The 12504-nt window shown below is 37.8% G+C and overlaps 1 protein-coding gene across 12 annotated transcripts in view; it reads left to right on the forward strand.

Moving 5' to 3' along the window:
• FRMD4B (FERM domain containing 4B) overlaps positions 1-12504 on the forward strand; it is a 374847-nt gene that overhangs the window by 315348 nt on the left and 46995 nt on the right. For all 12 annotated transcript variants that reach the window (XM_042235971.2, XM_042235970.2, XM_060402228.1 and 9 more), the window contains 4 exons: positions 5379-5462; positions 6993-7058; positions 9540-9597; positions 11109-11195. In XM_042235971.2, coding sequence (XP_042091905.1) covers positions 5379-5462; positions 6993-7058; positions 9540-9597; positions 11109-11195 — 295 coding nt within the window. The remainder of the gene's footprint in view (positions 1-5378; positions 5463-6992; positions 7059-9539; positions 9598-11108; positions 11196-12504) is intronic.

The raw sequence follows: 12504 nt of genomic DNA on the forward strand, positions 1-12504 counted from the left end.
AAATCACTGCAGATAGTGACTGCAGCCATGAAATTAAAAGACGCTTACTCCTTGGAAGGAAAGTTATGACGAACCTAGATAGCATATTCAAAAGCATTACTTTGCCAACAAGGTCCATCTAATCAAGGCTATGGTTTTTCCTGTGGTCATGTATGGATGCAAGAGTTGGACTATAAAGAAAGCTGAGTGCCGAAGAATTGATGCTTTTGAACTGTGGTGTTGGAGAAGACTCTTGAAAGTCCCTTGGACTGCAAGGAGATCCAACCAGTCCATCCCAAAGATCAGTCCTGAGTGTTCATTGGTAGGTCTGATGTTGAAGCTGAAACTCCAAATCTTTGTCCACCTGATGTGACGAACTGACTCATTTGAAAAGACCCTGATGCGGGGAAAGATTGAAGGCAGGAGGAGAAGGGGACGACAGAGGATGAGATGGTTGGATGGCATCACCCAATGGACATGAGTTTGAGTAAACTCTGGGAGTTGGTGACAGATAGGGAGGCCTGGAGTGCTGTATTCCATCGGGTCACAGAGTCAGACACGACTGAGCGACTGAACTGAAGTGAACTGAAAGTTGATAGTCACATTATGATTCTCTCTGTGTTGTACTGATTCTATAGCTTTTGATAAATCATATATCCATGATTACACTATTATTCAGAATAGTTTCATGGCCCCCCAGATCCTTCGTGTTCCACCTATTCAAGTGTATTCCTTTTAAAGTAATCTAAACTCTCCTTGAAATGATCCCTAAGCCTATTTATTAATGCTCATTTTCCTTGCTTCTCAGTGATTGATTTGTACCCAAAAGAAGTCTTAATGAATGAATATTCATTGTTATTTAGGATGTGGGCTCATGATTAACCTTTGGTAATTTATTGATTTATTCACTCATCATTTCCAGATATATAACATCACATCTTAGAACTGGGGTAGGTTCTAATCATGCATAGTTTAAATTACTTTTGAAAATGTGTTGGGAAGGTGACCTGTCGAAGACCAAAATTCATCAGGTAGTATTTTTCTCCATTTGAAACACATAGCTGTTTCTTAAGTTAAGCACTTAAGAAATACAGAAGTTTCTTATGATTAGCGAGCATGTATTAAATGCTTAAATACTATACTAGAAAATTCTCAATATGTTGAGAGGCTGGTGCTTTACGGACATAGAAACTAAAATCATCTTAAAGGGAAACAACTTCAAACCTTCCATTTCACACTTTTTCTCAACAATCAGCTTTTGAATAGAATGATGGATAGAATTTCCCCCTTATTTCTTACCCCTTTCTTCTCTTTTTTGGCTGAATACATTTGCATAACTTAAAAGCGGTATCATGAAATAGAGGATAAACTTAGTTACCAAGGTGGGGGATGGGAGGGTGGGATGGATTGGGAGATTGGAACTGACATAAATATACTACAATGTATAAAATAAATGACTAATGAGAACCTACTGTACAGCACAGGGAATTCTATTCAATATTCTGTGGTGATATAAATTGAAAGGAAATATAAAAATAGAGTGTGTATATATATGTATGACTGATCCACTTTACCATACAACAAGAAACTAACAACATTTTAAAGCAACTATACTCTAGTAAAAATTAATTTTAAGAATTACATACAAATTTTTTTTTAAATCCAACTGCATCCTATGACACTCGTTTCTACATGCTTGGATGCAGTATACACATAATACGTATTTGCTAAATGAATGAGTGAATTTGTGGTAAATAGCAGCTTCTCTTCTACTCTAGCGAGGTCTTGATAACCACAAAATTAACTCTAATCCAAAGAAATAAGTAAATGCAAGGTTGAGTTCTTGAAACTCAGCATACAGTTCACATGAACCCAGAAGATAACACACATGTGGATGGTGGTGATGATTAATAACAAAAGGTATTATCTTTAGTCTGTCACTTCAGAACATGTACATGTATTTTCCCTTGACAAAAAAATTCATAAGCCAGCCTCTTTGAAAAGGAAATGGGATTTGAAGGACAGAATAAAAGAAATGATTAAGAAAAATAAATATCATTGTGGGAGTTGACAGATGACCTTTCCTTTGATTAAATTGGACTGTGGTATATTTTCGTTTTCAGGAAGCCCAAACCAGTTTCCCCAGATTGTCAATGTGGTTAAGTCATACTGCTCAGATTTCAAATGAATGGAGAGATTTATCCTTATGTAAGAACGGGAGCCAAGTGACTTTTCATTTCCTGGAGTGATTTGTAAAGCCGGATCTTTCACCTTTACGGAGGGCCACAAGCCTGGTTGTGTAGCATTGACAGGTGCAGATCATACTATCTCCCAGTTAGGTGATACTCTGTCTATTCTCACTGAAAGATGGTAAATTTATGTACAGGTTGCTCAGTGGGTTCACTTGATTGCCCGTGGCCTGGTGGAGAAACTGATAAAACCAGCAAATGAACCTTCTGTAGACACTGAAGGAGAACCACTCACACCACACCTCATCAGGTGACAGGAGAGAGCAGTTTCTAATCCGGCACAGTGCAACCTGGGCCAAACAAAGCCAGTCAGCACACCATGCTTGGTTGCCCAGTTTGACCTGTGACATTAGGTCTAGGAGGACTGGATGAATGCTTTGGGAGGAGATGGACCTTGAGTTCAGTGTTTCATCCTCCACTTGCAAGCTCATCTCTTCCAACATCACAATTCACACTGGGGCAAACCTCAGGGAAACAAATGTGAAAATGCTTGAGTGATGGCTTTTGAACTAATTGATTCAGAGGTTTCATTTGTAAGTAGGGGTGAGGGCAAAGGGGGAGCTCTGCCTTGCCAGAGATGAGAGTATTATGTGGGCTCTCTAGGATACTCCTCTGGGAATCTGTCAGGGAATCCGGTGATAGAATACTGTAATTACTCTATTGGTGGGTCTTGGCCTTTGAAGCTTTCTGGCTCCTCCACCTAATAGCCGTGAGACATTGAACAAGAGGCTTAGCCTCGCTGAACCTCACACTCTTACCTGTGAAGTTGTTGTTTAGTCACTAAGTTGTATATGACCCTTTTGCCACCCCTGTGGACTGTAGCCCACCAGGCACCTCTGTCCACAAGATTTCCCAGGCAAGAATACTGGAGTGGGTTGCCATTTCCTTCTTCAGGGAATCTTCCCGATCCAGGGAGCAAACCCATGTCTCCTGCATTGTCAGGTAGATTCTTTACCACTGAGCCACCTGGGAGGCCCTCTTCCCACCCCAACCCTCTAGCCCCTATAAAGTAGTCTGGGTAAATAATAGTACCTGCCACATGGGAAGAGTTGTGATGGGATTTTCATGAGGTGAACAGTGTCCTCCAAGTGCTTTCCGTGGTGCCTAGCTCTTGATAACCTCAACAAAGGGTGCGTGTGTGCTAAGTTACTTCAGTCATGTCCAACTCTTTGTGACCCTATGAATACTGGAGTGGGTTGCCATGCCCTTCTTCAGGGGATCTTCCCAACCCAGGGATCGAATCCGTGTCTCTTATATCTCCTGCATTGACAAGTAGGTTCTTTACCATTAGCACCACCTAGAAAGCTTCCCTGGTGGCTCAGAGGTTAAAGCGTCTGCCTGCAATGTGGAAGACCTGGGTTTGATCCCTGGGTCGGGAAGATCCCCTGGAGAAGAAAATGGCAACCCACTCCAGTATTCTTGCCTGGAGAATCCCATGGACGGAAGAGCCTGGTGGGCTACCGTCCACGGGGTCGCAAAGAGTCGGACACGACTGAGTGACTTCACTTTCTTTCTTTTTCACTTTCAGGAAGCCGTAGCTAGTGGCAAAGGTATGAAGAAGTGGAAAATAAGAGGAAGAGTTACCAGTATTTTGTTTGAGAAATGCCAGGGTGGTCAGGATTTTGCTCTTTAATGCACTTATCCTAAGCTCCAGTGGATTCTTTTGAGAGTCATGTCTGTTTCAGCGGAAACTGCTTTCTTAAATACCTGTAGCAATTTAAGAGTGTTTTCTATCATACAGCACAGGACCAGCTATGACTGAGTCATGCTCCCTGTTCTCCCTTGTGTTAAGTTCCTTAAAGGCCACAAGGCCACACCCATCTCTTTGGACAGCCACAATTTTGCCTTTTTTTGTTGTTGTTGTTTTTAGTTTTGTTCTCAAAAGTCATTGTTTTTGATCAAGATATTGTTGTTTGAAATATTATACATTTCATGTGTATAACATGATTCAGGTTTTAAAGATGATATTCCATTGATGGTTATTATATAAAATATTGCCTATGTGCCCTGAATTTTGCCATTTTAAAATGAGCTGATGTTTCACAAGGTACATTTTAGTTCACCTGATACAATTTGAGGGACATCTTGGGTTTCATTGGGTTTCCCTTGTGGCTCAGCTGGTGAAGAATCCGCTTGCAATGCGGGAGACCTGGGTTTGATCCCTGGGTTGGGAAGATCCCCTGGAGAAGGGAAAGGCTACCCACTCTAGTATTCTGACCTGGAGAATTCCATGGACTACACAGTCAAAAAGAGTCAGACACAACTGCGTGACTTTCACTTAGGTTTCATTAGAAGCACATTTTTCAAGTCATCTTCTGTGGTTTCCACAGATGGCCAACTTTCTTCATTTTATTCCAGAAAGCAGTAGGGAAGTAATAGAAAGGTCTACACACATCTTTTTATTGCAATAATATCTATTATGAAAAAGTGGTAATACTGTGTGAACGCTTTTAGGATAACTAATGTCCCTACATAGTGAATATTATGTAGACACTAAAGATAATTATGAGGGTGCTATAGGAACATGAAGAAAGTATATAATGACATTTGAAACATGCTATATAAAAATAGAATATGAAATATGCACAATTATAGTAATACTTTTGTAATAAAATAGATACATATGGGGAATATACAATGAAAACAGCTGTGAGTTTGTAAGGAAAATGAAATTATGGCAATTTAACATTATTTTAATGTTCTTTGGTCTTTGTAAAAGCCTCAAAAATCTCATCAGATGACTTGGTTCTCCATTTGGGCACTGTCTTTAGTTAAAGTCTATTGCCTTAAGTCTGCTCCCAATAACATTTGACACGGCCCAGTGTACTATCATTGGGCTTCCCAGGTGGCTGAGTGGTAAAGAACCTGCCTACCAGTGCAGGAGACACTTGTTCAGTCCCTGGGTCAGGAAGATCCCCTAGAGAAGGAAATGGCATTCCACTCCAATATTCTTGCCTGGGAAATCCATGGACAGAGGAGCCTGGTGGGTTACAGTCTATGGGGTCACATGTCACAAGAGTTGGACACAACTGAGCTACTAAACAACAACAAATGTGCTATAATTGTTACTTTTCAAATTTCACCTGATGACCAGCTTGGATAATCATTTAGGTAACAGCAGTTGACATACTGTATTACTTTTCTTTTTAGTGATGAAAATGCCAGGAAAGATTTAAAGACACTTCCAGCTTTTCCAACCAAAACTCTGCAGGAGCATCCCTCCCTTGCTTACTGGTAAGCTGAGCCAAGATGGCCCATGACCCCATTGCCATAGCCTCCATTGAGAACTACGTGCTCCTCAGGAGACTGCAAGAAATATAAGTGAGGGAAGTCTCAAATTGCCTATAATATGTGTCAGACTAATAAGAAGTAGACCTTGATCCTTCTAGTGACAAGGTCTTGTTAAAGCTCTCTGGAGACTGTCATCCCAAGACTTGTAGTCATATGTGGAGAGTAGCCATTTGCCTTTCCATTCAAGTGCATAAAAGATTTGTAGAGTGCTGTTAAGTGAATCATGCTTAGTATATGTGTAGTCACTGTGTAACACAGGCCTCATCTGGAGGAGTGTAATGCAAGTGGTATAAAAGACTTCCTTGAACAGAGGTGTTTGTAATAAACAGAAACAACCTGAATGATCAGAGGTTTCATCTATAGCCAGGAGTCATTGTCTATTTTGAGCCGTTTTCTTTGTCTGTGTTTTAATGAATCCATAGTACCCACCTCCCATGCAACATTTTTCCTAGAGAATTGCATTTTCTCCCCTTAAACTACTTACATTCCCTTTAAATATATTTTCCTCAGTTTAAGGCTGTGAATCCTGAAGATGGTTTTCCTTTCCACTAGAAAACTGGTTACAAAATAAATATTCACCATGAATGAGCTATAATATGAAAGTTGGGAAATTTCCCAAGTCAATAGTGAGAGTGAGTGCTGAGGCTACATTGCATCCTGAATCTGGAACCTTTTAAATGAATCATTGTTAAGTGATAGTTTCTTAACAGTAAAAAGCAAAGACTGATTACTGTTGATTATTGGGTATATAGAGATAAAAACGTTTATTCTTCTCAGTTATACTTGAGGTGTGACTAACAAGCTACCAGTCTGAAAGGAGGGTAAATAACTGAAGGGTGTCAAAAGTGATCAGAGTTCACCCGTTTTTCCCCTTTCTAGTCAAAAAGTTTTCTCCTAAGACAATAATGAAGGTATTATTACCTTCTCCTAGGGTATTATGTGCACAAGTCGTGACAGTAGAGGATTTTAGGTTGAACACTCACTTAGAAGCATTTTTAATTCTTTCTAAATCTTAGCAGTTTAAGGAAAATGTCTATAATATCTTACCCCTGCTGATCTCTTTAAAAACTTTTAATTTCCCCAGCAAGAATCTTTAGCATTTAATAATATTATTTTGTATTTATTATATTCCATCAGTTATGGGAGAAAATATTAGTTTTTCGTTTGATGAATTGATGTTATTTTCCTTTTCTAATAACTTAAGGTTTTAAAAGTTTGCACATAAGTAAGTTATATAAAATTGTAAACAGTCAAGACAAAGTAGTCAAACGTCTGAGGTCCAAGAAGCTATGTCCTACGAAAACAAAAGTCAGCCAGCTTCTATCTCCTGAACAAGCTGGTCTTCTTGTCCTGAACGTGCTGGTCTAGGCCTTCTTTCTCAACTATTTTCAGTGGCTCCCTGAAAATCTTGAAATGGAATCTGTACTTCATACAGTCGTGTATTGCTCTACTTTTCATCTCCTTGTTTTACAGTGAGGACAGAGTAATTGAACATTATTTGAAAATCAAAGGTCTGACGCGGGGTCAAGCTGTTGTTCAGTAAGTATCTTTCTGAAGATATAGTTGTAATGTCTTCTGTTCGAGAAAGTCATCTGAAATGATTTCTGTTGTACAGTTTGTGTGCACATAGTACCTGGCTAGAAGTATCTTGCCATGAATTACAAAACTTCATGGGCTATTCTATACTTTGGTGTCATCAATTCAGATGCCTACCAATGTCAGGCAGGTAACAAAAATGAGATTGTGGTGACTGTGGTGAATTAGAGAGCTTTTGACCTGGCTGGAGATAAGGCTACTCAGCCTCAGCATTCAGGCATAATATTGCCAAATCACCTAATGTTTTTCAAGAAAAAAAGGAATTTACAATTTTTAAATCCTAATTTTTTTCTTTTTTATTTATTTTAATTGGAGGCTAATTACTTTACATGAAATCCTAATTTTAATATTGCAAAGTAATATTAAGAAACTTTAGTACAACGTGAGGCAGACAATACCTGTCTGGAGACCATGTTTGGTCACCTGGTTGGCGACTCTATTTTGGGTGGAACACACAGTGCTAGGTTGGATCATCTCTTTCTTCGTGGTACAAACAGAAGACTGTAATGATAGACTTCTACATTTTAGACCTACAGAGTATCCGTTATTTATTAAGAACAGTTCACAAGCTACATTGAAGTTTTTAAATTATAAAAACTAAATTTATAATTTTTAGTTGTAAAAACTAATATAGCATTATTACTATATTGTGGAATAACGTTTATGATGATAGAAGGTTTTTTTTTGTTTGTTTTTGTAAATCTGCCGAATATAGTACAAATCATGTGAGAAGTGAAATAAGGACTTGGTGATCACTATTCCCCCGTCAGATATAGATTTCTCCCACATCCCTGCTCTTGCACTCATCTCCTTTTTAATCACAGTACACCTGCTGTGATCTTCAAGGCAGAAATCAGAAGTTAGCAGTTCCAAAGCTGAATCCCTGATTTGTGCCCATCTTTTGAAATGAAAAATAAAAAGCAATAGCAATTTCCATGAATGATTTTGCTGCTGCTGCTGCTGCTGCTGCTGCTGCTAAGTCGCTTCAGTCGTGTCCGACTCTGTGCGACCCCATAGACGGCAGCACACCAGGCTCCCTTGTCCCTGGGATTCTCCAGGCAAGAACACTGGAGTGGGTTGCCATTTCCTTCTCCAATGCATGAAAGTGCAAAGTGAAAGTGAAGTCACGCAGTCATGTCTGACTCTTAGTGACCCCATGGACTGCAGCCTTCCAGGCTCCTCCATCCATGGGATTTTCCAGGCAAGAGTACTGGAGTGGGGTGCCATTGCCTTCTCTGATGAATGATTTTAGGTTAGGTTAATGAGCATATTATGAACTGTTCTTGATTAAATGCAGTATCTTCGTATTTCCTTTGATCATTATCATTATGGCTCCAAGTAAGAGACTGTAACTCAGTAGTTAAGGCTGTAGACTGTGGAATCCGACTCACTTTGTGTGGGAATCCTGGCTATGCAGTGTAATTGCTACCTGGCCTTGGCACATCCACTTAACTGTTTATATTCACTTACATGCAGACCTTTTACTTTGAAGAATTATCACGTTTATTGATTACAAGGTTCAGAGCCACTGATCTTCAAAATGTTTTTAAACAGCCCACTTGTATCATACAGGAGTCTCAGTTTTTTGTGGGCAGAAAGGAAATCTTACACAATTTAGTCCACTCCATAAACTCTTAAGGGCTACCCTGGTGGCTCAGTGGTGAAGAATCTGCCTGCTAATGCAGGAGATGCAGGTTTGATCCCTGGGTCAGGAAAATCTCCTGGAGAAGGAAATAGCAACCCACACCACAATTCTTGCCTGGGAAATCCCATGGACTGAGAAGCCTGGCGGGCTATAGTCCATGGGGTCACAAAAGAGTCAGACACAACTGAGCAACTAAACAACAACAACATAAAGTCTTAAAAGAATAAAATAAATACTTGTTGAATTAAAAATAACAAGCGGTATATAATCACTTTAGCTTTTTTGAGGGAGTACATACATTTAAAAATCTTATTTACAATAATAAAACTCACTCTTTTAAAGCATATATTTCTAAGAGGCTTGACTTAATTTCTAAAATGTACCACCATGAATATATAGATTACCTCTATGTTTTACTTATTATGAGCAAGACTCAAAAGTTGATTATAATGTCTTACATCATTAAGTGCTAGATAAAAAAAATACTTGCAATTTGTGTTTGTAGTAACGTATATTTCTGAGTCATAGAAAATTTAATATGCAGAAAATAATATTTCCTATAGCTTTTTGAAATTGAATTTTTGTTAACAACCTTCTAACATTTGAGTAAGGTAAAATGTATTACTCCCTAGAGTGGTTTATTCTATTTCTACCTTTAGTCAAAGAAGTGGTTTTAATGAGTAAAGCAGATACAAATGGTATTTCTTTAGATCACTTTTCCCAAAAGAGCCCTCTAACTAATTTAATAAAAGGTTATAACATATATTCATTTTTCATAGGTATATGAAAATAGTAGAAGCTCTGCCAACCTATGGAGTCCATTATTATGCAGTAAAGGTAAATAGTTTCATATGACAAAGCTTTCATCATGACTGTGTTATCATATGAGCATTAGTGAACAGCACTAACTTTCTAAAATCACATAAATCAATATGCATATTTATGTAAATTATCTCTAGAAATTTCAGCCTTTAGAATAGGATTGAATTTCTTAAAAAAATAAAGGCCTGATTGTATCTTGTCATTGTCATAGCAAATTATAAAGCACATTATTTTTGTAAAATGCTAGCTATGTTCAAATGTTCCCAAAGCCTCTATTAGCCCTGAAATATTCAGATCATTCTCTTCTGATAAACCTATACATTTACCTACTTTTGCTTATTTATGTCTTTTTCAATTGGGCACCTTTCCAATACTACTAGATGTACATTTCATGGCACCTTTGTATGGGAATCATTGGAGAATCATCCCATATCATTTAAGCAGCTTCATAAAATCCTCAAGTTTCTACAAGATTTGTAGTACCCATTTTCAGTTGGTATGTTTTATATTTGAGTAGTAGTTTTAGATTTCATACACACGGATAAATTGACTAAGAAAAACTTTGAGATGATAGAGAACAAAGCATATTGTCAATAAAAGAGTCTTGTTTAAAAGAAGTATAATTTTGTATTTGGTCAATCTTGAGTGACTTTCCAAGTTCTGACAGTGTTTGCAATTCCAAATGGTGGGGAATTGGATCATACATACCTGTATGATGAGGACACCTTTTACTAAAAATATGTACCAATTCCATTTTAATTCCTACTGATTCTTAATTTATTTGCATATAGGTAATTATTTAAGCCCAAGTTTTTTCTTTCCCTTTGTCAGTATACCCTTTCTTTGCTGCTAAGTCGCTTCAGTCGTCTCCGACTCTGTGCGACCCCATAGACGGCAGCCCACCAGCCTCCCCCATCCCTTTGACAAGACCTAAAAGATAAATATATGAGTAAAAAAAAAACTCCTCCTCTCCCCATATATACCTCAAAGTCATTATTCAAGCATTTTGTCTTTGAATCATTTAACTCATCCGAAGAGTGCTTTAGTATTCCCATGTTCCTTGTTAAGTTTATAAACATAAGGATTTGGAACCACTTTTCTCATCTTGATAATTCTTTGGAAACTTCCCTGACCTTTACAGCTAGTTACTAATCAAGAGAACAAAGAGCTTTTTTCTTTTTCTTCTTTTTTTTAAAATGACTAACTGGCTTTGTACTCTGGATTAATTACTGGTTGAATTGCTTATATTTTATATCTTCTTTCTAATTTTTTAATCCTAACAGTAATACGTCTTTCTTTTTGATGGTGTTAATCGTATTGGTGTGTTTTGATTTATAGATCTTATTTGAAGGAATTCTAAGAAAGTGTTCTAATAACAAGTCAGGATTTTAAATAGTGTTTTGTTTACCAAGACAAAATTATTTTGACTTGTTGATACCTGTTAAAGCAAGAAATTGGCAGATATTACTTCATCTCTAGAAGACTTAACAATTAGGTCTTGGTTCTCATGTTTTTCCATCTTTCAGGATAAACAAGGACTTCCTTGGTGGCTTGGAATCAGCTATAAAGGAATTGGCCAGTATGATTTGCAAGATAAGGTGAAACCTCGGAAAGTAAGTGTGAATCATTTCAGACACTTATGGGAACATTAAGCTGTTCTAGAGCTAGAAACATCACTTTAAGGCAACAAGCAATCTTGGGTAAAGAATTTTTGATTAGTCAAGTCCTAGGTGTACAGAAGAGTCAAGTTAAATGTGAAATGCTTTTTATAACTCATTCATGCATCATTTATACAGCAATTCCATGTCTGATCATTTATTAGTAAAATTATACACAAAGATTTAACTACAAGGATGTTGATCACAACATAGTTTATAAGTGTACACATCTAATTTCTATTTTAAGTTAGTATGAACATGATGATGTCATTTGTTTCATAAATTTTATCTATATATAAAAATATATACAAAATCCACACACTTATGCATACATATACATCTTTACATTGAATGGATAAACAAATGGATGAACTGTAAAGATGTAAGCCAAAAATTTGAGTGCTGGTTACCTCTCAGGGGTATAGTTACAAGTAATCTTTCTACTATTGCTGTTATCCTTGCTTATCTTTGTTTCACAATTTTCCACATTTAACATGTCTACTTTTGATAAAGGAATTATGTGCTGTTTAATAAAGGTACACTATCTGGTTTGGATTTTCCAGAGCTAATAAGTTACATTCTTGGCAATTTGATTGTGAGATTGTTCCTCTTGACCAAGCATAAGTGTACAATGCTTCTTATTGCCCATGTAAGAATTGATGAGTTTGTGTAGATAACCATCTAGCTGCTCTGGCCTACTCAGTATTATAGGAACATAACTTATTCATGCTGGTAGGTTTTGCTACCCTCCCTGTCCTCTGCTGCCATGTCTGGGAATCACAGCTGTGAAACAATGGCCTATAATAACAGACCATGGTCCAGCGGCCTGCGCCATCACATCCCGACATCACAGCCTTAAATAGCTCTTAGCACTTCCATCTGTCTCTGGCTTTAATGTGTACTAGAAAAACAGCCATGTTTTTCATAAAGTCAGGCCCTGTTCATAATACCACATGCTCTTCATCTTCTAAGTGTCCATTCAGCTTCAATTGGTGCTTATAATCTTCCTCTGAGTTTAGGCAATAAATAAGGTACCCTTTTCTCCTCATTTTATGGTTGTGAAACTGGCACAGAAAACATGAAAGGGTGTCTGCCAGAGCAAACCACAGTCCCCTTTGAATGCCCATTCAGCTCTCCTGGATCAGACTGGCTGGGCACTGTGGCTTCCTATTGGGGATTCTCAATAAAAGTAAGACAGAATTCAACAGAGATCTGCCTGGTGACTGACAGTAAGCAAACCTGTGTGTAATTACACAGAACTTGA

This window comes from Ovis aries, chromosome 19, assembly GCF_016772045.2.
Source record: "Ovis aries strain OAR_USU_Benz2616 breed Rambouillet chromosome 19, ARS-UI_Ramb_v3.0, whole genome shotgun sequence".
In the NCBI taxonomy this organism is placed as follows: domain Eukaryota; kingdom Metazoa; phylum Chordata; class Mammalia; order Artiodactyla; family Bovidae; genus Ovis; species Ovis aries.